Source organism: Erythrolamprus reginae, chromosome 3 (genome assembly GCF_031021105.1).
Source record: "Erythrolamprus reginae isolate rEryReg1 chromosome 3, rEryReg1.hap1, whole genome shotgun sequence".
Classification (NCBI taxonomy): domain Eukaryota; kingdom Metazoa; phylum Chordata; class Lepidosauria; order Squamata; family Dipsadidae; genus Erythrolamprus; species Erythrolamprus reginae.
Genome location: NC_091952.1, coordinates 124,536,040 through 124,560,455, shown reverse-complemented (window position 1 = coordinate 124,560,455; position 24,416 = coordinate 124,536,040). Strand labels below are relative to the sequence as shown.

At 39.0% G+C, this 24,416-nt stretch overlaps 1 protein-coding gene across 1 annotated transcript in view; it reads right to left on the bottom strand.

The window, feature by feature from the left end:
- The window catches only part of AGL (amylo-alpha-1,6-glucosidase and 4-alpha-glucanotransferase), a 67,548-nt gene that overhangs the window by 25,167 nt on the left and 17,965 nt on the right, over positions 1-24,416 (bottom strand). Inside the window, exons 14-28 of the mRNA XM_070746544.1 lie at positions 23,908-24,071; positions 20,042-20,143; positions 19,109-19,264; positions 18,291-18,441; positions 16,194-16,318; positions 16,002-16,114; positions 15,763-15,897; positions 13,470-13,600; positions 11,135-11,271; positions 10,018-10,151; positions 7,763-7,938; positions 5,479-5,581; positions 2,806-3,031; positions 1,150-1,261; positions 212-347 (exon numbers count right to left, since the gene is read on the bottom strand). Of these exons, the coding sequence (XP_070602645.1) occupies positions 212-347; positions 1,150-1,261; positions 2,806-3,031; positions 5,479-5,581; positions 7,763-7,938; positions 10,018-10,151; positions 11,135-11,271; positions 13,470-13,600; positions 15,763-15,897; positions 16,002-16,114; positions 16,194-16,318; positions 18,291-18,441; positions 19,109-19,264; positions 20,042-20,143; positions 23,908-24,071 (2,101 nt within the window). The remainder of the gene's footprint in view (positions 1-211; positions 348-1,149; positions 1,262-2,805; positions 3,032-5,478; positions 5,582-7,762; positions 7,939-10,017; positions 10,152-11,134; positions 11,272-13,469; positions 13,601-15,762; positions 15,898-16,001; positions 16,115-16,193; positions 16,319-18,290; positions 18,442-19,108; positions 19,265-20,041; positions 20,144-23,907; positions 24,072-24,416) is intronic.

Sequence of the window (24,416 nt, the reverse complement as noted above, 5' to 3'; positions counted from 1 at the left end):
ACTTTTATTATTTACCCACCACCAATTGTACTATTTTATTTTGTTTTCTTTTTCTCTTTTTTATTATTTTTATGTTTTTGTTTGCAATTCTGATCAATGACTAATAAAAACATTCATTCATTCATTTTTCACAGCAATATTTTTACATTGATTGTCAATTACATTCAGGCCTTTAATGTGCCAACAATGCTACAAGCATTTTATGCAATACCTTGGAGTTGCTGGAATTCCTTTGTTGCGAGCTTTATCACTCTCTCCCATTTTATCCATCCAGGTACCACAATTAAATTTGTTCCCTCCAAAGACAAAGCCTGTTTCCATGTCCACTCCTGCAGTTACATTAAAGCCTGCAAAGCACAAATACCAGCTTGTTTTCCAAAAAAGACACATAAAAATGTTGCATCCACTCGGAATGAACTGGGTTTTTGTGGCAAAATTGACATTAATTGACAACACAGTCATATGAATGATTTCCTCTAAACGTCAGGGGTGTCAAACTGGTGTCCCGTGGGCCGGATGCATCATGTGCAGGCTACACCCACCCTGGCTCCACAAAGTCAAAAAACATTGCAACACATCATGTGACATCACGTGCAACAGTGGGTTGCAGCCAGTACGCCTGGGATCGACGTACCTGGTGGTGGAAATGGAGATGCACATGCATCTCTGTGCCCAATGCATGTACACGCGTGCACGTGTGAGATTTTGCTTCTCTGCAAGTAAAATCTCACATGAGGATGCTGTTGCACATGAGATTTTGACAATTTTTGGTGGTTTTTTGCTTCTGCGCATGCGCGGAATCAAAGAAATTGCTGAGAATCGGTGAAATCTCACGCGAGAAAGCATCTTCACGTGAGATTTTGCTTGCCGCGCATGCGCAGAAGCAAAATCCTGCACCGACGGGTGAATGCGTGTCCACTGGGTGTGCACGCACCTGTGACAATCCCAGAGGGCGTACCGGTAGTGGCCGGTAAGTGGAACCCTCGCCTGGTCACGTGACACAATCAAGTTTGACACCCATGCTCCAAATTATGGAAAAGTGTATCTTTAAGGGGATTTAAAGAAAATCTCACTTTATTTCAAGATATTTTAGGAAGCTAAGAAATAAACATGAACATCCATTTAAAAAAATAGTTAAAGAATGTATACCTTCATCTCTCATATTTCGATCTATTTGTGGCCCAGCATTCCTCTCTCGGAAATCTATGCCTTGGGCATGCTTTTGCATTGCTTCCTGAATCACTTCATATAATGGCTGATCCTGGGGGGGGGAGGAAAAAAAAACAAAACCTAAATTAAAAATACACATAATAAGGAACATTAAGTTTGTAAAGGAACCTCCTATTCAGAAGCAAATCCAATGGACTCACTCTCAAGAAAGCATGTGTTGGATTTAAGTCCTGTGTTTCTCCCAGAATTTCAGAATGATTACATAAAACTCATTTTTTCTTTGAAAACTTATTTTATGATCTAGGTTGGGCTAATAAAGAATGGTGGGCCCTGGTGAGTGGATTTGTCTGAAAATAAATTTGAAACTGAACATCCTCACTTTAATCACTCCAACACTTTAGCCTCTGCACTTTATTATTTTCCCTCCATTCAAATGTGTTTGAATATTAGAGATAACTTTGATTTTCTTGACAAGGTTTTTTGAAAGTGGGTTGCCGCTACTTCCTTCCTAGAGTTGAGAGAGTCACCTAGCTGGCTTTGCCTTAAAGCAGGACTAGAAATCATGATCTCCTGGTTTGTAACCTGATGCCCAGTGAAGAGCTACTAAATTTTTTACTACCACACTGTGGGCATGGCTTATGCAGGATGCCCTGCATTTTCTTTCAACATCTTTCAATGCAAATTGGGTGCTTTGGGGTGGAGCTCCATTTTCGCTACCCCACTGCGTTCCTCCCCCCTCCCATCCGGAGAGTAGCCCACTAACTCTTAAACTAACTCTTAAAACTGACTCTCAAAACTTTAAAGTGGTCCTTTGTACTATGTAATATCAACTGTAAACTTAAGGTATTGAAAGAGACAGACAGTATTTCTCCTTTTTAATCAGGTCAGAAATACTTCAACACTACAGTGCAATAATATATACAACTGGTTTATTTAGAAAAAAAATTCACTTGCTTTTAACATTTGTCCTTTAACAATTTTGATTACAACAGTAAGACTATGTCAATGAAAGTAATACTGTAATATTGAAGTTCTTTTGGCAGGTGTTTACATTTTATATTAAACTGCAGAATAAGAGTTTCATGGAGGATTTCCTTCCCAACCTCTGTTAAGGACAAAACCTTTTTATGTTATCAAAGGCCACCAAACATAATAATAATCCAAGTTGCTTTTTTGTATTCAGGCAGGCACCACACAACACCATAGAGCAGGGGTGTCAAACTCAATTTCATTGAGGGCTGCATCAGATTTGTGTTTGACCTTGGGAGTGGAGGGATGGGGGGCATGGCCAGGATGGGCTGGCTGAGACGGGCATGGCCAACTTGACGTCACTCGTTGAGGTTCCATTTTCGGCCACAATGGCTTCCTGCAGCCCTCTGTCAGTGAAAATGGAGCTTGGCGCCTGGCCCTCCCAAGGATCATTTTCACTGGGAGAGGCCCCATGGGCCAGATCTAAGCACCCATGGGCCACCTTGAATTTGACACCCCTACCTTAGAGGATCAATTTACTTCAGCAATAATCTAACATGAGCTAAAGTCAACTCGCAAAACTAGAAGATTCTTCTCCCAGACTAATACACTGATAAAACATGTAAGGGACTGAACTGAGCTAAAAAGACAGAAGCTATAATTTACCATTTTGCCTGCTGGTTGAGGTAGAGAATCATCAGTAGGATACATTCTAGATATCGGACAGTTGAGAATGTCTGTGCCATTTGGAACGGTTTTACAATAATCTTGTACACATTGAAGCCACCACCACACAGCATCACGACAATTGTACCTGGCATGAGTACCTTGGCCAAGCAGATTGGGAATGAGACCATGTCTTAGGGTGCCGGCAAATGCCAATATTATGTTCCTGAAACCAGAGAGATGGAGAAGGGAGTGAATATAAGATGGTTACATTCTCTGTTACATTTCACTAAAAGTATGTGAAGTAAAAAAGGTTGCTTATTATTCTTCATTGCTTATTTGACCCTTATGACAATCATTAAGTGTTGTACCACATGATTCATAGAAACATAGAAACATAGAAGTCTGACGGCAGAAAAAGACCTCATGGTCCATCTAGTCTGCCCTTATACTATTTTCTGTATTTTATCTTAGGATGGATATATGTTTATCCCAGGCATGTTTAAATTCAGTTACTGTGGATTTATCTACCACATCTGCTGGAAGTTTGTTCCAAGGATCTACTACTCTTTCAGTAAAATAATATTTTCTCATGTTGCTTTTGATCTTTCCCCCAACTAACTTCAGATTGTGTCCCCTTGTTCTTGTGTTCACTTTCCTATTAAAAACACTTCCCTGCTGGACCTTATTTAACCCTTTAATATATTTAAATGTTTCGATCATGTCCCCCCTTTTCCTTCTGTCCTCCAGACTATACAGATTGAGTTCATTAAGTCTTTCCTGATACGTTTTATGCTTAAGACCTTCCACCATTCTTGTAGCCCGTCTTTGGACCCGTTCAATTTTGTCAATATCTTTTTGTAGGTGAGGTCTCCAGAACTGAACACAGTATTCCAAATGTGGTCTCACCAGCATTCTATATAGTGGGATCATAATCTCCCTCTTCCTGCTTATTATACCTCTAGCTATGCAGCCAAGCATCCTACTTGCTTTCCCTACCGCCTGACTGCACTGTTCACCCATTTTGAGACTGTCAGAAATCACTACCCCTAAATCCTTTTCTTTTGAAGTATTTGCCAACACTGAACTGCCAATACAATACTCAGATTGAGGATTCCTTTTCCCCAAGTGCATTATTTTACATTTGGAAACATTAAACTGCAGTTTCTATTGCTTAGACCATTTATCTAGTAAAGCTAAATCATTTACCATATTACAGACGCCTCCAGGAATATCAACCCTATTGCACACTTTAGAGTCATCGGCAAATAGGCAAACCTTCCCTACCAAACCTTCCCCTATGTCACTCACAAATATATTAAAAAGAATAGGACCCAGAACAGATCCTTGTGGCACACCGCTTGTAACCTGACTCTGCTCAGAATACTCGCCATTAACAATAACTCTCTGATGTCTACGCTTCAGCCAGTTGCAAATCCATTGAACTATCCAGGGATTAAGTCCAATCTTCACTAATTTATCTATCAGCTCTTTATGTGGAACCGTATCAAAGGCTTTGCTGAAGTCCAGGTAGGCAATATCCACGGCACCACCTTCATCCAACACCTTTGTGACATAGTCAAAGAAATCAATGAGATTAGTCTGACATGATTTGCCTTCAGTAAAGCCATGCTGATTTGGGTCTAATAAGTTATTATTTTTTAGGTGCTGATTTATCCTCTTTTTGAGTAGAGTCTCCATCATTTTAACTACAACTGATGTCAAGCTAACTGGCCTGTAGTTACCAGCTTCTTCTCTACTGCCCTTCTTGTGAATAGGCACAACACTGGCCATTCTCCAATCCTCAGGAACTTCTCCTGTTAACAAGGATTGGTTAAACAAATCAGTCAGGGGGGTAGCAATGACAGATCTGAGTTCTTTAAGAACTCTGGGGTGGATGCCATCTGGACCCATTGCCTTATTTATCTTTAATCGTTCAAGTTCTTCTAAGACATCGGCTTCTAAGATCACTGGAGCTGAATCCGTACAGCTGGAAGCAATGCTATATCCCTCTATAGTATTATTTTGTAAGGTGTCTTTTGAGAAAACTGAACAGAAGTAGCTATTGAAATGGTCAGCGATCTCCTTATTCCCATTAATGCATTCTTGACAAATGTATCTTTTTCTTTTATGTACACTGAGAGCATATGCACCAAGACAAATTCCTTGTGTGTCCAATCACCTTTGGCCAATAAAGAATTCTATTCTATACTATTCTATAAAAGGTTGTATAATTGGATCTGGTCATGAGATGCTCATTTAGTGACTGCATCACTGGGTAAAGAAGTTTCTGATCCTAAATGTAGTCATAAGTCAAGGACTACCTGTATTTAGTCTTGCATGGACTAAATAATTTTCTTTAATAAGAGCTTTCCCAAGGATTTGCTGAAAAGCAATTAGGCCAGAATTAGGGTGGGTTACACAAACAAATAATTTGATGCTCTCTATTTGGAAAATACTAATAAAAGATGTACACATATAAGCATTGCTTTAAACGACTAGAACCTTATTTATCCTAACACAAATTTCTACTTTTATTTTTCTGTTCGTATAAATAATACAGGTAGTCCTCAACTTGCAATGGTTCATTTAGTGACCATTCAAAGGAGGGAGGGAGAGAGGGAGAAGGAGAGGGAGGGAGAGATACTATTGACATCTGGAACTGTGCTTTACCTTGCTTCTAGGTAGCGCCCAGTAACTAACATCAGCCCTCTCAGTGCAATAAAGGTGTCTCTTCCCCAGCAACGAAAAATGCCAGATGAGAAATGAGGTAAACCTGAAGAGTGAGAGACAAAGCAGATGTAAATCTTAAGAACTTAATAGCTCTCTACCTTTCAAAAACATCTTACTTTATATTTATGGCTGAGCCACATACTGCTCCATTCCCTCTGAGTAACTCAATTTGGATGACGTCCATCTGCACAAAGTCATCCTAATTTATATTTTTTTAAAAGATGAAGATTGGGACCTTCCTTACTCTCATTAGCTAGCAAGACTTATCTACGGGATAAGATAGATGGCCCTTTTGTTTCTCTGCTTGATAACATTCACTTGGAACCAATATGAGTTCGAAAAGGATATGAATTGTTGGGAGAAAGGTCCTAAAACATACAGAGGAAATACTAAGGCCTTTATATAGGAATATAGGAACACATTATTTTCTTAACACCGTAAGAAAATATTATATGTTTTTAGCCTTTTGTACTTGTATCTGTAACATTAAAATCTGCTCTGTAACACTGCTCTGTCAAGCTTTATCTGAATAACAATTTATTTTGGCTCTTGCTTGCCATTAGAGCACTAAATCTGACATGAGATTTGACATGATGCTTATTCCAATACCTATATATTTATTTATATTTTCTTTTAGCACAAGTCATATGTACTGTAACTCTCTATATTTGTAGTCCAACCCAGTGAAAAATACAGAATATATAGTTACTAGAGGTGTAATAATAATCCACAAATATATCGGAGGATAATATCCTTTAGAATTACATACCTGGTGTATGTAATTTGACAACCTGACAACATAAATGTTCTGCACTCTTACATACTGAAAACTCAGTATTGGAAACATAAATTTATAGCACCTTTCATTCAATGAAAATCTTATTGTACTTGTTACCTGAGTGGATTGCCTAACAGATGTAGTCTTTGTATGGATTTTTAAAAAAGATGTACTATGTTTTCCCCCTTTGTCATGACAATTTATTTCTAACACAAATATCTTTGTATTTTGTTCTTTTCCTGGTTTTCAGTTACTATTTTAAAGGCAATAAAAATAAATAACAAATTACATATAGCTTATGGTGAAGCACTGAAAGTTATATCTAGGTTTGTAAAGTTCCAGACGTTTACCAGAATGCTAACCTCTAATTCTTATTATTTATACTTTTGAAAGAGATAGGTTTCAGCTTCATGGAATTTTAGCATCAATATAAAATTGACTATCAAATACAAATGTAAAAAATGTCAGTAGAAACTGATTTACATAAACTATTTTATCCAACCTTGTGGTCATAAAAGACATGCAAAGGGACAAAATGTTATTAGATGAGACCAACTAGAGATCAGACATTACTTAAGTGTCTATGAAGATTCTCAGTTATCCAAGTTATGAATGTCCCAAAGGTGCTTTTTCAGGAAGCAACTGGACTTTCTTGTTTTTCTTTGAAGAAGTTTTGCTTCTCATCCAAGAAACTTCTTCAGCTCTGACTAGATGGTGAGGAGTCCAGTCACAGAAAAACAAGAAAATCCAGTTGCCTCCTGAAAAAGCATCTTTGGGAGGATGAGACATTAGGATAATAGAATTCTAAAAAAAACAGTAATTCTTAAGCCAGCTAATGAAAAAAGGCTCTGAATCAACTAAGTGAGTCTGTGGAATCTACTTTTGTTAACAGAAGCTGACCTACTAAAAATTACTGATGATGATGGTGTTCTGGAAACATCACAATACCTACTTTTTGAATTTTTTTAGAGATGTAACACCAGAGGTGGGTTTCTCCCAGTTCAGACCAGTTCCCTAGAACCAGTAGTAACTTGGTGGCCTAGGTCGCTGGAACCGGCAGCGACCCAGGCCTGCCATGCCTCCAAGCAGCGCTGTAGGTGCCACCATTTTGTTTTTTTGTATTACGCATGTGCAGGGGGTCATTTCCAGAAAGTGACATGTGCACACAAAAACTGCACCTCCATCGCAATGCAAACTGGTGGGGAAGGTAAGTAGAACACACCCCTAAATCAATTTAGAGTGGGAGACTAACTGAAGGGATGTGACTGTTACTACCAACTCAGATTTAACTAGCTTTATACTAAGCTGTTACTCTTGCCTTCCAAACACCAGATATCCAAGGTTCACGAGTCCAATAAGAAGTGCTTCATTTCTGCTAGCAGAGATTCAAAACATGCAAAATATTTTTAAAGATGGATTGTTTCATGGATCAGTGCCCATGCTTACCAGCTGCTAAAGATACACAGCACTGTTCTTTTTCTCCCACAATCTCATTTAGCCTGTAAGGGACATCCTTTAAGGCAGGAGACAGAGGTGGCAAAGATGGATATTTTCCTATTCCACACATCTGGACTGAGCCCAAGGAAAGATGTTTAACAAACGTTGAACCATTCTGAACAAAGCTGCAATTAAAGCAACACTATTTCAAGTCCATAAATTTTCTGGTACCAAGGTAGCAAAAAAGCACTAAAGATACAACAATAAAACAAAATACATAAGAAAAAAGTATAACAGGAAAATCTATATAACAAAAAAAATCACTGACACTAGAATTAGGCCCAAACTTAAATTTTCTGGATCTTGATGCAATGGATGTTATTTCCACTGTGGTTTACATTGCTTCTGTAATTCATGTCAAATTAAATGTCATTAATATTAACTCATATTTTTCGGAATATAAGACGTACCCTTTCCCCCTCCAAAAGAGGAAGAAAATTTGGGTGCATCTTATACTCTGAATGTAGGTTTTTCGAAGCTTTTTTTCCCTCCAGCTCTAACAAGGTGCTAATGATCTTCCCGGCTTGCAGGGTTTTTTTCATTGCTAATCGCTCCAAATAATATTTTTTTCCAGCCCTAATGTGGTGCTAACAATTTTCCTGGCTCTTACCGGCCTGCAGGCTTTTTCATTGCTACTCTCTCCGAATAATGTTTGTTTGTTTATTTGTTTATTTATTTATTTATTAGATTTGTATGCCGCCCCTCTCCGGAGACTCGGGGCGGCTAACAAGGGAATAAAATAATGTGCTGAATCTGACTAGACTAAGGATGCTAACCAAATGAATATCTGATAGGCATATTTTCCCCTTATTTTTCTCCCCCAAAACTAAGGTGCATCTTATACTCTGAAAAATACAGTATATAATTTGCATTATTATTATTATGATTATTTATTACATTTGTATGCCGCCCCTCTCCGGAGACTCAAGAGCGGATATTATTGCATACTATTGTAATTATACATACAACTGCATGATAAACTTATCACAAAAACAACACAAATATATGTGATGACCTCTTCTATGTCATGGAAATGTATACAGATATTTCCAATTTGTCTGTAAAGTATCTGTTACTGTAATTAGAATCATGGCAAAAACAATGTATTTTTGCCAATTTCCTAAGGCTCGGAAAAGAAGGTGCCAAACACACATCCTCCTTGCACAGAGTATCCTATAAGCACACCTCCTGTGTACAAGATAGCTAAATCTCTAGCAATGTGTAATGAATTTGAGGATTCTCTCCCTTACATACCTGGGCAGGTTCATATTAAGTCTCCCTAGTATTATCACCCAGATTCTGTCTGGAAGCTTTAATAGCCAACACCAACTTTTAAAATTATGTCTGATAACCGATAAAATTCTTTCAATGCAAGCAGAATTTTATATTTGTACCTTCCACTAATTAATAGCTGTTAAGTGCATGGATATCTGATTGACTGCTGCAATTGAGGTCTGACCGTTAGGAATAAAAAAACAGTCCCAAATTGTAAACCCGCTTTTCTAGAATGCAATTTCACTATTAAAAACAGATACTGAATCTAATAGTGATCCAGGGTTGTCTAGATTTAATTTCAGTTTGTTCCCATTGTCAACTTTAAGATAACATTTAAGGGTTCTGATTGCTTTCACCTAGTTGTTGAAAAGTACCAGTGACAAAACAAACCTTAAGGGGAACCACTTTCAATAAACACGTTCATCAGATGTTCCAACAGCAATCGCTAACCACCATAAATAGTGTGTTCCACAGATCCAACCCTTCCAGACAGCTCAGAAGGATAACACATTCATGGTCTCATGCACATTATATGATCCTTAAAATGCTCATTAGTCATGAAAAGTATACTGACAATTAACTGAGCAATATATGAATGAGCTCTCACTCATTAGTCATCTCACATTAAATTAACATTCTGCATCAACTGAAACACATTATTTTTCAGCCAGGATACTTGCATACACATTTGGCTAAGTGTTACTAAGCAGAAAGTAAAAGATGACTTAGACGTGGGTAAATTTGTTCTATTTTACTTTAATTAATATAGAGAGTAAAGGAAATAATTTTTGAATGCAGTCAAGATTAGCCCAGTGGCTATAATGAGTCACCCTGTGCTTTTAAAGAAAAACAGGTGAAACATTTTGTGCTTGACACAATTCAGCAATATCATGTTCCAGCTTTCTACAGCTATATTGATAAAAGCATACCTGGACATCTGTTTCCAAACCAAGTCAAGAAGTGTAGTAAATGCACCCACTAATATAGCATCAAAATAACATGGAATGAGATAACGAGGGACCCGCTTCAAGTAGATAAACATTGCTTTCAGCCACTTCCCAACCTAATAATTGAAGGAAACAACCAGTAATACTACATTTTAAACTGTGATTAATAATAGGCACTGAAAGTTAGGTTAATCCTCGTTAAATAATTGTACAAAGTTTCCCCAGGTTTAGTTTAGTTTCAGTTTTATTGGATTTATATGCTGCCCCTCTCCAAGGACTCAGGGCGGCTTATAACATATGAAAAGGACAATATACATCGAGATCCAATAAATTATAACTAGGAATTACATCTAAAAACTAAAGAACCAATTAATACATACAGGGGGTGGAGAAAAAAATGGAAACACTTGACTTTTTGGCATCATAATGTTTGAACATGTTCAAATCAATCAAAACTTGACATATTTTAATATTTTTTTAAAATTCTGTTATTTGATATGTTTTTTTAAACTACCTTTTTTTACAGAAATAAGAAAATTGGTTATAACCTTCTAGAAATGGCAGACTTCTCAGACTTTCAAAGAGGCCAAATTGTTGGTGCTCGAATGGCAGGCGTTGTGCAACAGAAAGTGCCCAAATGTTTGGCGTTTCAAGAGGTAATATCTCAAAAGTAATGACTGCTTTTAAAAGAGAAGGAAAAACATCCTCAGCCAAGCACAGGTCTGGTCGAAAGTCGAAGTTGTCTGAGAGAGACTGTCGGACTCTAAAGCAATTTGTTAGAGCGGATCGCAAGACCGCAGCTCCTAAAATCACTGCAGAGCTCAATAGACACGTACAGAACCCAGTTTCCACAAAAACTGTTCGAAGGGAGCTTCACAAATCTGGATTCCACGTAAGAGCTGCAAGGTGTTTCCATTTTTTTGTCCACGCCCTGTATATATCCATTCAATCAACAAACCGACTACAGAGGGCAGAATCTAATGACCCCAAGATTGGCGTCATAGGTGAGTCTTTACAAGAAGAGTTCCTCAGGCAAGTTAATATATAACAAATGAATGTCTGTTTACAAAGAGAATTATTTTTGCAAAGTTTAACTTACATCAGCGCAAGCTCCAGCACGAGAAATTAAGCGATTGCTCACATAGTCAATCATCCAATCTCCAGCTCTCAAATTACCACAGAAAGGATGGCCCAAGTCATTATTTGGTCGTATTTCTGCCATCACTGACATTATTCCTGAGGATTCACAGAATTATAGTTAATAATATACAGGTAGACCATGAAAACTATGACATGCATTATCATGTTATTTATTTATATGCCTTCAATTAGGAGTGTTCCAACCTTGGCAATTTTATGATTTGTGGATTTTAGCTCCCAGAATTTTCCAGCCAGCCAATTCTGAATTCTGATGTCTATAAGTCATAAAGTTGCTAAGGTTAGTCACCTCTGCTTTAAATCATATTGACCCATATTGAGATTTCAAAAATTAAAAACAAACAGCTTTGAAACATGTATTTCTAAAAAGAGTAAAGATCTAAATTTAATTAAAAGAAAAATAAATTAGGATGCTTATATAGACTTAAAAAACACCCCTCTTTTAAAAATGTATTATGCTAGCTTCAGTCAGCCAAAAACCTATATAAAAAAATTAATTTCTTCTAAGGTGTAGGTTTGAAAAGATTCTGCAAAATTATCCTTTATTCAGACATGACAACAAAAAAGGCAATGGTTCTTAATCTTATGTCTGAATTTCACCAGTTTATACTTGTGATTTATAAGAATCTATCAAACAATTGGAAGTTATTCTGAAAACTCCCAATTTAAATTTACACAAATTTATAGTTTGAAAATTTTAAATAATCAGTAATATATACTGTAATTCTCAACAGAACAACTACGGTTTACTGCCGGTATGTAGCTTTGATTAATATCCTAGTATTTTTCTGTTTTTCTAATTTCTAAGGATTATAGAAACTGAGATGTAAAGTAGGAAGTATTGTCAACTATTGATCAGACAAGATTGCATGGATTTTTATTGGATCTATTCTACTCATAGCACGATATGTCACATGAGGTGCCCCCAAATATATACAGTGATCCCCCGGTTATTGCGTCCCCGACCATTGCGAACAGGCTAATTTGCGATTTTTCAACCCGGAAGTCAAAACACCATCTGCGCATGCGTGCCCTTTTTTCTATGGGCACGCATGCGTAGATGGCGCCGGGCAGATCAGCTGCTGGGCGGCTTCCCTGGGTCTTCCCCCTCTTGCTGGCGGGAGGGCGAAGCCCCCCCCAGCACCCGCTCGCCCGCCCGGCCACCCGCCGTTCGCCGCTCGCCCGCCCTTCGCCCGGCCACCCGCCGTTCGCCGCCCGCCCGCCCTTCGCCCGGGAAGTTCGCCAGGAGTCAGCGGAGAAGCCGCGCGCCTGTTTTAAAAGATCGGAGCCGGCCTGGGGGGGCTTTCCAGCAACCCCCGAGCCCGAGTTGGGGGCTCGGGGGTTGCTGGAAAGCCCCCCCAGGCCGGCTCCGGTCTTTTAAAACAGGCGCGCGGCTTCTCCGCTGACTCCTAAAGCGGGGAAGTTCGCCAGGAGTCAGCGGAGAAGCGGCGCGCCTGTTTTAAAACGATCGGAGCCGGCCTGGGAGGGCTTTCCAGCAACCCCCGAGCCCCCAACCCGGGCTCGGGGGTTGCTGGAAAGCCCCCCCAGGCCGGCTCCGATCGTTTTAAAACAGGCGCGCCGCTTCTCCGCTGACTCCTAAAGCGGGGAAGTTCGCCAGGAGTCAGCGGAGAAGCGGCGCGCCTGTTTTAAAACGATCGGAGCCGGCCTGGGGGATCGGAGCCGGCCTGGGGGGATCGGAGCCGGCCTGGGGGGATCGGAGCCGGCCTGAGGGGATCGGAGCCGTCCTGGGGGGGCTTTCCCTTTCAGGGCGGGCGAGCGGCGGGCGCGGCAGCAGCGAGGAGTTTGCGTGGGCGGCGGGGAAACCCCAATCTTCGGCTCCTCGCTGCTGGGAAGTAAAAACACCATCTGCGTATGCGCAGATGGTGTTTTTACTTCCGCAGCGCTACTTCGCGAAAACCCGCTCGTTGCAGGGGGTCCTGGAACGGAACCCCCGCAATGATCGGGGGATCACTGTATTTTTGAGTGTTTCTCAATGGAAATTATAACAATGACTTTAAAATAGGCTTGATTTCATTTAAAAAAATAATGTTTTTAAATATGTAAGCTTAGTGCAGTTTAAAAACCAAAAACCAAAAAACCAAATTTACTCTCCCTCACATGTTGGGGGGAGGGATTAGAGAAGTCCCTGGCCCTGCTCACCCAAAAAAGTATGGACCTTGGCTAAAAATAAAACCATACAGAAAGTTAAATTTTGAAATGGAATAAATATATATTATTTATCAATTAGTTTTAGATAAAAACATGCAGATTTTCACCTTGAAGGCCTGCATATTTAAGAGGTGTCCAGTTTGGTATGTCATAACATCCTCCACCATCTTCTTGTTCTTCTGCATCACAACGATACAGTACTTGATTTAGGTCTGCCAATGTTAATTTTGATGCAATACTGAGAAAAAAACCCAGAAATAAGCTGTTACAAACATATAAAGGTGGTGTGTATAATGTAAGATCTACAGGTTATTCTCATCTTATGATCATAATTGAGCCCAGTTATAAGTTGCCATGGTCATAAGTCAAGGTATCACATAATTGGATCTGAATTTTCAACATTTTTTTGCAGTGATCATTAAGCGAACATCATACCGTAGTTGTTAATCAAATCTATTTTCCCCAATGGACAGTTTTTGCCAGCAACTGAAAGCAAACACCAAAACTGGTAAAAACTTGCAAATTGAGGTCCTGTGACTCTGGACCTTGTAATTGAATATAAAGGTAAAGTTTCGATGACCAACTCAACGCAAGACAACTCTACATGGGACAAGAGTTACAATAGTATCAAAAAAAATATTGCAATAGTATACCGTATATACTCGAGTATGAGCCAAGTTTTTCAGCACAAAAAATGTGCTGAAAAATCCGACTTCGGCTTATACTCAAGTCACTGACACAGAGTAAGAAAGTGAATGCAGAAAGTAATGTCCGCCACCTGGTGGTCACAAGAAGAACTTCACCAGGCGACTGGGTGGCTTATAACATTGCCATAAACATTGCTGATTGAGCTACATTTTTTTACTTTTTAAGTTATTGTTAATACCAGATTGTTTTTGTTTACCCTCTTTTAAACTTACAGAGCTAATTTAATGGTTTTCTTTGAAATAAATATTCTAAAACATTTCATCTACTGATGCCTCAATTATTTTAATTTTATTGGTTTCCATTTTTATAAGTTACCAATAGCCACTGCATTTTCCACCGTAGGCTTTTACTCGAGTCAATAGGTTTTCCCAGTTTTTGTAGCAAAAGTAGGTGTTGCCGGTTATAATCGGGTCAGTTTATACTCGAGTATATACGGTAATTAAAGATAGGATGCCAAAGGAAGGATAAAATGAAAGGTGAATGACAAAAATAAAAATATTTTAAAAATCATTTTAAATAATTAAGTGGAACTGATGAATTGTCCTGCAGTGAGTTGTCCCGTGGCGAGTTGGTTGTGGTGAGTTAACTGTGTTGAATTGGCCATGTTGAGTTGTCCCATTCCGAAAGGTGAACTGGATGTAAGTCTGTGTATATATCTTTGCGTCTGTCTTAACTTCAAAAATAGTTGATGAGCCACTTTTGGAATGTCTGTTATAACTTTGAAGTGTTATTAAGCAACTGGTCTTAAGTCAAGGATCTATCTATATGTTACTACCTAATATATAGGCCAAGGAATAGAGTTCACAATAAGCCCTAAGATATGGTGAGAGGATGCATTCAAGATGTAGGTGTACTGCTGAGATCTCCAAGAATTCTCTCACCGAGTTTTATTCTGCTCTTATTAAGGGTTGATTACAGCTTGTCTGTTCGAGATGCATGAAAGTGAATCTTATTTTGTCATTCCAAAATTACACATTTTGATCTCTTATCCAGCTAAACCACAGATACATATTATGATTCAATCATTCTACAAGGAAGAAATAAATTACACATTTTAATCTCTTATCCAGTTAAATCACAGATACATATGATGATTCAATCATTCTACAAGGGAGAAAATAATGTGGCAATCATATAATTATATTAAAAATATTGTCTCTTGCAGTACAACTCCAAAAATATAATCTCTAACTATTATTTGCTCAGGGAGAAAAATGCAAAAAGGAGCTTTCCCAAGGTCTGCTGTGGGGAGAACGGAAGATTAAATTTCCACTCCCTCCCTGCTGGGACCCTGCTGGATGAATACATCCTACCAGCGACATTTAATGAAAAATACCCACATCTCTTACGCACAACCGTGATGACACATTCGCCATAATATGTAGTTCAGTCTTAGAGACAATAACACTGTTTGAACAAGATTGGCAAGGAGTTATTGCTAAGCACACTAATGCCAAAGTCTGAATCATCTGAACGAGATTTCTTTTCAAGAAAGTGTGCACAGAATGTCTTGGTAACCTTTAACTCTTTGTCTAAGGTCTAAGTATTAATGCCCAAAAGTAACAACGTGCCATTGTCTTGCTAATTCCTCACGCCTGTTTTGAACACAGAACAGGTCTGCAGAGCAAGCAAGGGAGACATTTGTGTAACTTTACCTCATTTTGTTAATTTTCAACATAGAGACAAACTTACATTGAAAAAGGGGTTTTCAGGATAGCTTCTGAACTGTCATCAGGCAGACTTCCAGATTTAAAGTGAGGACTGAACTGGATAAGATGGTTACGAAGTACTCCTACAGCATCTTGTGCCTTTGGATCAAGGCTAACTCTACAATATTACCACCAAGCAAGAGATATTAGTCTTCCATTCCAATAAACTCCATAAAATCCATCAAATATTTTCTACAGTGGATAGAAATAATTGCTGTTTACCTAAATATGATCACGCTCCCTGGTGTAAGCTTTTCAAATTCTATTTCCTGAACAAATTCATTAGGACCTTTTGTGGCAATTGAAGCTTGTTTTATTATTTTACTTTCCTTGAGCTAACAAGAGAAGAAAAGCAGCTGAAATCAGGTAACTGTTAAAAATTGAAAGAGAGACTGAGAGTCAGAGAGCACTAACCTGTATGTGTTCTCGGAGTTCAACTGTATACTCAGGCAGCCCATTGATTGTATGATCATCCTTTTTATAAGGATCTGCACTTCTCTCCAAAGTCCTAGCTTCAAGAACTACTTCTTCAATTTTGCCTAAAGGAACAGTAAGAAAAAAAGCAGCTATTATGACACAGTGGGTATAAATGTCATAATTACAATTAGTAGAGGACAATGAGTAATTGCCAGGCATACAGTACATGAGTTCCTTACTATTAATTAGCCACAATGCTACATTGTCTGACTTTAGTTTTAAGAAGTTACTTAGGACCAACAAGGAGCAGTTACAGAGTCTATCCAAGATTTGAGAGATGTGGTTATTACCGAACTCCAAGTCAAGAATCATATGAATCCTTTTGTATGTTATTTGGCACACAATAACAATAGCACTTAGACTTCACAGTTCTCTATAAGCAGTTTACAACTTAGATATTGTCCACAATAATCTGGGTCCTCATTTTATCAACCTTGGAAGGATGGAATGCCAAGTCAACCTTGAGCTGGTCAGGATTGAACTCCAGGCTGTAGGCAGGTTAGCCTGCAGTATTGCGTATTAACCACTGTGCCACCAAGGCTCTAAGTGCAAAACAATATGTATTTTTCTAATTTCACTTATGTTTCCAGCCTCCGGAGGGGGTAGGGAAGGCCCATTTTATGCTGTCCCCAAGCTTCAGACCCTTTCTAGGAGCCTGGGGAGGGTGAAAAAACAGTCTTCCAGACCCCTCCGGAGGCTGAAAATGTTCCATTTGGTTGAACCGGAAGTTCTGGGGTTTTTTTGCTCCTCCAGGCTTTAGAGCCTTTCTAGAAGTCTGAGGAGGGTGAAAACAACCTTCCCCACCCACCGGAGGCCTTCCGGAGGCCAACTTAAAATAGGATGTTTCCAGCTTCCAGAGAAGGTGGGGAAGGCCATTTTCCCCTTCCCCAGGCTCTTAGAAAGGCTCTGGAGCTTGGGGAGAGCAAAAAGACAGGCCTTCCGGTCCAACTAGGAGTTGGCCAACAGGGTCTCGGGGGGGGGGGTATTTTCACCATCACAAGGCTTCTAGAAAGGCTCTGAAGCCTGGGGAGAGCATAAAATGGATGTGACATCATGTACCGTGTGTGTGTGTATTATGCACGCATGCATGGGGGGGGGCGCATGGGTGTAAGCACACATGCACATGACCCTCCCACACTTCCTCTTCTATTGGCAAACAGACCACAAAAGGTTCACCATCACTGTACTAGAATATCTGTACTGAATACTTGCAGTTCTCATTCGTTTAGCTCCTGTTCTAAGTTACAATGGAGTTAAAAACTTTAAAAAGTGACTTACAACCAGTCCTTGTGCTTACAACTATAGCAGCATCCTCACAATCAAGTGATCCAAATTTGGGCATTTGGCAACCAACATATATTTACAATGGTGGCAGGATCCTGGGATCATGTGACTGCCATCTTCCCAGTAAATCAACGGGGAGAGCTAGATTTGTGTGATTGACTGTGTGATTTGCTTAACCACGGTGGCCAAAATTCAATTCAATTCAATTCAATTCAATTTATTAGATTTGTATGCCGCCCCTCTCTGTAGACTTGGGGCGGCTCACAACAGTAATAACACAGTATATAACAAATCTAATAATTAAAAGTCACTAAAAACCCCTTATTAAAAGAAAACATACACACAACATACCATGCATAAACTGTATAGGCCCGGGGGAGATGTCTCAGTTCCCCCATGCCTGGCGGCAGAGGTGGGTTTTAAGAAGTTTACGAAAGGCAAGTAGGGTGGGGGCAATTCTAATCTCCCGGGGGAGCTGGTTCCAGAGGGTAAAATAGAGTATGATTCATTTAATAACTGCCTTGCTTAGCAATGAAATTCTGGGCCCAATTGTGGTCACAAGTAAAGGACTAACTGTAGTAACATGGTCCTAAGAGAAGACTCATTTATTCCAAGCATTATAGGAAGGAGGCTCATACCATGTAACAGGGCCAACCATTAATACTGCCCGATAATATTGTGCCAGCTGGTAGGCTTGCTGGAAGGACAGGAGAGAGATAGAAACACCTGTTTGGGGATTGATAAGGTTACCTGGAATACACATTTGGGGAACGTCTTGACTGTAGAAGGAAGTCTTAGGGTTTCTGAAAGCTGTTCGAGAAACAGCCACAACAGACTGATGTGTATTAGGACAATGTCTGGTCACAGCCACAATGTCTTCATCAACTTGGTCTACAAACACCTAAAAATGTATTTTGAGGGGGGGGGGGGGAATAGGATGATGAATATATTTTAAATTAATACTACTAAATTCTCATTTAGGGCATCTTAGGCCAGATGTCACAATTTTTAGAATCCACGAACAAAGGGACGTTGGAAAAAAGTTAGTAAGATACCCAATCAGAAGAAATATTCATATATTTGGTTAATCAGTAACATCACTTTGGATTTTAACTTTAAATGGACATTTAGAATCTTATTCCTTTAACCAAGATCATGAGATTTCTCTTTTGTATAACTTGTTCCTAGTCATGTAAAAGCCAGCTAACAGGCTTTCAAATAAATAAAATAATCATAATTCATTCAACATTAATAATCTATTCCTTGATTTTCTTTCTTAGTAGCTGAAGACAAACCTGGCACAGCAAAAAACCAAATAAATCAGGATTCTGGTTTCCAATCATGATTGTAATAAGCCAATCAGTAGACAAGTAATTGTGGATTTAAATTATTTTGCTGCTGGTAATGAACTATGGTATATTCTTAACATAAATCTGCCCATCTCATTAAACTGACAACTACTTTATGATTCAGTCCACTATATGCAAACAAGGCATCAAGCCACAGTGCCCGGCTCAACTTTTTCCAGTATTTCTCCTGACCACAATACAAGCTGACCCAGTTCTTGCCTGATTAAAACCTTTAGCTCCCAGCTCTTGGTGTAATCTGTTCATAGCTAGCCTTCCTGCTATAATTCCAGTCTTGAAATTAACTTCACCAGGCTTTAAATGTGTTGCTGCTGGATTCCACTTTGAATAAAATCTTTCTTCAGAGACCACGGATATCTGCCAATAAATGGAAAAATAGCATTCATTGTTTTTTCCATGCTGAAACAACTTCTACAGACCATATTGTACGTTTCAATATTCTATATTGCTTCTTATAATTTAAAAGACAATTACATTTTTTAAAAAATCAGTTGAAAGCTAAGAGCTTTAACATGTGAAAAATGTTTCTAAGCACCTGGATCAATAAAAATTGCTTTTGCTTGACATGGACAACTTGAATGCTAATTATTTCACACATCTGCCCAGGACTTTAGATTGATCAAATTATGATATGCTGACGCATAAGAATACTCACTCTGTGGAGTCCTTGGTTAGTCTCTGAGCTTGGTTGTTTTCTTGGAGAATATGGTCCAAAGTCTAATGTTATTTTAATTAGAGCTGTGGCGGCGCAGTGGTTAGAATGCAGTACTGCAGGCTAATTTTACCGACTCCCAGCGGTTCGATCCTCACCTCAAGATTAACTCAGCCTTCCATCTTTCTAAGGTCATGAAATGAGGACCCAGATTGTTGGGGGCAATATGCTGAGTCTGTAAACTGCTGTAAAGCACTGTGAAGCGATATATAAATCTAAGTGCTATTGCTGGTGAAACAAACTGAGTGATCAAGACCAATCAAAATACTAGTCCCTATCTGCTGTACTAAAACTTAGGAAATATCAGAAGTAATTCTATGCATATCACACTACAATAATATAAACAGGATATTATTGGAACCTGCATCAACACCGCATGATAATCCCAACATGTACAAGGAGTGCACTGTTTAAAAACACACCTGATGTGGCACTAGTTCATCGTACCCTCTAGTGCTTCCTGTAGCACAGCAGGCCATGGAAACAATTGTTGAGCTGGGCAGGGCATCATAAGCAGATCGATGCTAGTAATAATAATAATAATAATAATAATAATAATAATAATAATAATAATTTATTAGATTTGTATGCCGCCCCTCTCCGAAGACTCGGGGCGGCTCACAACAATAAATAACAATGGAAACAAATCTAATATTAAAAAACAGCTAAAAAACCCATCATTTAAAAACCATACAACACATACATACCACACATAAAATGTAAAAGCCTGGAGGAGGTGTCTCAGTTCCCCATGCCTGGCGATACAGGTGGGTTTTAAGTAATTTACGAAAGACAAGGAGGGTGGGGGCAGTTCTAATCTCTGGGGGGAGTTGATTCCAGAGGGCCGGGGCTGCCACAGAGAAGGCTCTTCCCCTGGGGCCCACCAAACAACATTGTTTAGTCGACGGGACCTGGAGAAGGCCAACTCTGTGGGACCTTATCGGCCGCTGGGATTCATGCGGTAGAAGGCGGTTTCGGAGGTATTCTGGTCTGATGCCATGTAGGACTTTAAAGGTCATTTCCAACACTAAGAAATAGGGATACAATGGTCAAAGCAGTTCTGAATTCCAGGAAATCCCTCTTTCTGCCCTAGGCCACATGCTCCATCCTGGGACATTTTCTTATGATCTTCACAAGACTTGGGAGTAGAAGGAATCCCATAACAATAAAGTCAACTCATGCTGATTATGAGTAACAGGATTTAATCCAATGCATTTAAGAATGTGGGTTCAGAATGGCAGCCATTTATAATATATAAGAAATGAGGTGAGGTGATTTATGTTCATGAATACGTGACATCCAGCACAGCATGGAAAATAACCCAACTTGATGTCCTAAATTTCTTTCAACCCTTTCCTTGGGTTGCTAGGTGATGAGAGCTGATGTCCAGATTATTTACGTGTAATTTTACTAATGCTGATTTATAAATTGCAGGAGTAAGGTAATAGTCTCTGGCTTTCATATATCTCATTCAGATGAGATTTAAGAAACACTATTTTTCTGCTTCAGTTCACACGATACATCCTATTTACATGCAAAATAAGGAAGATAAATTCTTAAGCCCTGGTTCACAGAAAATTGGGTATGATGGAAATCTGGAATCAACAAGGCAATCTATTCCGGGCTCCAGGTCAATTATGAAATATACAGCTAGACCGGTGGTGAAATATATTTTTTTTTGCCACCTGTTCTGTCGGCATGGCTTAGTAGGCATGGCTTGGTGGTGGTGGGATCATATGACTGGGTGGGCATTGCCACTTTTAAAATGTTTTAAAGAATTTTTAACTATTTTTTTTTAAAGTTCCAACAATCAGCTGTGACAATCAGCTGTGCCGCACAATCATCTGTACCTTTTAAAAGCATTTTAAAAAGCATTTTACTACCTATTCTGACGAATAAGTAGTTAAAATGCTTTTTAAAAGTTAAAAAAAGGTTACAGCGATCAGGTGGCACAGCTGATTATCACAGCTGATTGTCGGAACCTTTAAAAAAACTTTTTAAAGCATTTCTTTACTACCTATTTGCCGCAAGGGATAGTAAAAAATGCTTTTAAAAAGTTTCTTAACAAGATTCTGACCATCGCACCATCGTCGGACCTTTTAAAAACATTTTTAAAAATACTTTTAAAGAGATAGGATTTTACCCCTGAGCTAGACCATTTTCACAGAGGATTCTCCACCCTCCTTTTAAAAAAAGAACAAGACAAAACAAAACAGCAAAACAGCTGCCAGCATTGTTTATTTGCTATAAGCAGGAATTCCTTCCTAGGGAAAAAGCTCACAGGCTATTAAAAAAAAAAGAATTGGGAATCAAAAAGAAGGCTAAAGTAAAACTTCTCACCTAGATGTCTATATAAAACTTTCATTTGTTGGTCCTGTAATTAGAGCAAACTATTTGGACATGTGGTAACTCCAATACCATACAGCTTATTAAGCAGGAAGAGGCAAGAGCCCTAAGAAAAGAGCACAATACAGTACACTACTAGAGAGAGGGATGCCATGGGCAAGTGCTAGGAGCGTGTGCAGGCTGTTGGGTACATGCTACAAAACATGAGTGCCTGGGCACTCAGGGTAGACCTGCATTACAGACTGTGGACAACTGCTACGAACACGAGACCCCTGGAATCTCATACTCCATAGTGAGGATCCTGGTGTGTGTGTGTCCACACATTGAATTTGTTTATGGGAAGCTGGCAGGGAAGGTCACAAATAGAGAACATGTGATTGCATCTAAATCTTTCATTACACTGCACAATATTTAGCCCTTAAGTGTGAGGTGGTTGTCAAGAACCCAAATTGCAACCACATGATCCTCAGGATTCTCTGAAGGCCAGAACTTGAGGACCGTATGGGTACCACTCATTTAGCACTATTCTAATTTTGAACAAGTCTTGATAACCTCAGGACTATTTGTGTGTATTTGTATTTGTGTGTTTCGAGTTTAATTTGCATTCATATTAAATCATAATTTTTAGCATAAAATTAAAAGTCCATTCATATTTAAAATAAGATTATGCACGAGGGTCGCCCAGAAAGTAATGCACCACATATTTTTCTCAGTATATTAATGGTATGAATATGAAACTTTAGATATACATTATTTGAATTGTCAGGAGTACATGTGTAAATTTTGTGTTTCTTCAGACAGACAGCGTAGCTTCAGCAGTGTTTCAAAATGGCGTCTGTAAGTGATGTACGTTGCAAGCAACATGTCATCATTGAATTTCTCACTGCAGAGAAAGAAACTGTTGGGAACATGCACAAACGTTTGTGTACAGTTTATGGAGAATCTGCAGTCGATGGGCACAGAGAGTGAGGCCATTAGAAGATGGTTTGGCAGAGCTCCAAGGCTTCGTAAGCAGAACAAGGAGTGGTACTGACAGGGCATATACACCCTTGTGTCTTACTAGAAGAAGACCATAGAACGGGATGGAGATTATTTATTTATTTATTTAATTTATTTTATTTATTTTGTCCAATACATAATACATATTGAAGAGAATAGATATGTAATAATATAATTAAAGAAAAGAATAGAAGAAAAAATATAAAAGTATAGGTGAACATATTTGAAAGGAAGAAAAGATAAAGGAGATAAAGGAGAGACAATTGGACAGGGGACGGAAGGCACACTGGTGCAGTTATGCACGCCCCTTATTGACCTCTAAGGAACCTGGAGAGGTCAATCGTGGATAGTCTAAGGGAAAAATGTTTGGGGTTAGGGGTTGACACTACTGAGCCAGGTAATGAGTTCCACGCTTCGACAACTCGGTTGCTTAAGTCATATTTTTTATAGTCAAGTTTGGAGCGGTTAATATTAAGTTTGAATCTGTTGCGTGCTCTTGTGTTGTTGCCATTGAAGCTGAAGTAGTCATTGACAGGTAGAATGTTGCAGCATATGATCTTGTGGGCAATACTTGGATCATGTTTTAGGCGATGTAGTTCTAAGCTTTCTAGACCTAGGATTGATAGTCTGCTTTCGTAGGGTATTCTGTTTCGAGTGGAGGAGTGAAGGGCTCTTCTGGTGAAGTATCTTTGGACATTTTCAAGGGTGTTATGTGGAAAAACAGGAAGTGTAGAAGAAACATCATTCTTTCTTGTGTGTAAGTTTCATTGTGTTCAATAAATAATTGTTGAAGAAAAAAAATGTGGTGCATTACTTTCTGGACAACCCTCGTATTTATTATGAAGGAGTCAAACATGGATTATACTACTCAATGCATAATGCTGATGAGATTTTTCAAGTTGCACCTTGAACAACTAGAGATGTTTACAATGCCAATGCTTACCTGAATTGGACATTCATTGTCATGGGTTATGTCCATGAAGAGTGCATGTGCAATAGCAGGTGTTAAAGGCCTCAAACGTGGCTGGACGAAAGATCCAACAGGTTCTCCACCAAAGCGGTAGACTAACCTGCCCTCCTCATGGCTATTATAGGCACTCATTGCTTCTGTATAACAACAAAACCAACCCCTTTAAATGAGCATTGATTGTTAGATTCAGACACCGGAATGTGAACTTTTCAGAACTTATTAAGTCATGTTAATAGTCACTCAGGCTATAAATTCCAATTTGTAAACACAGCCAAGAGAAACATGTATTCCACAGGTCATATGGAAGCTCTGCTTGAGTCCCAAAACATGCACAATCCAACACCTATTCAAGTCAGTATATACTATGTTTAAACAACAATAAAATATATTTTTGATGGAATTTTCACTTTGGGCATAACTGGTAGTGATGCATAAGTCCAAGCACACTACCTTGAAGCTAAAAATCTGTGGGTATTGGAATG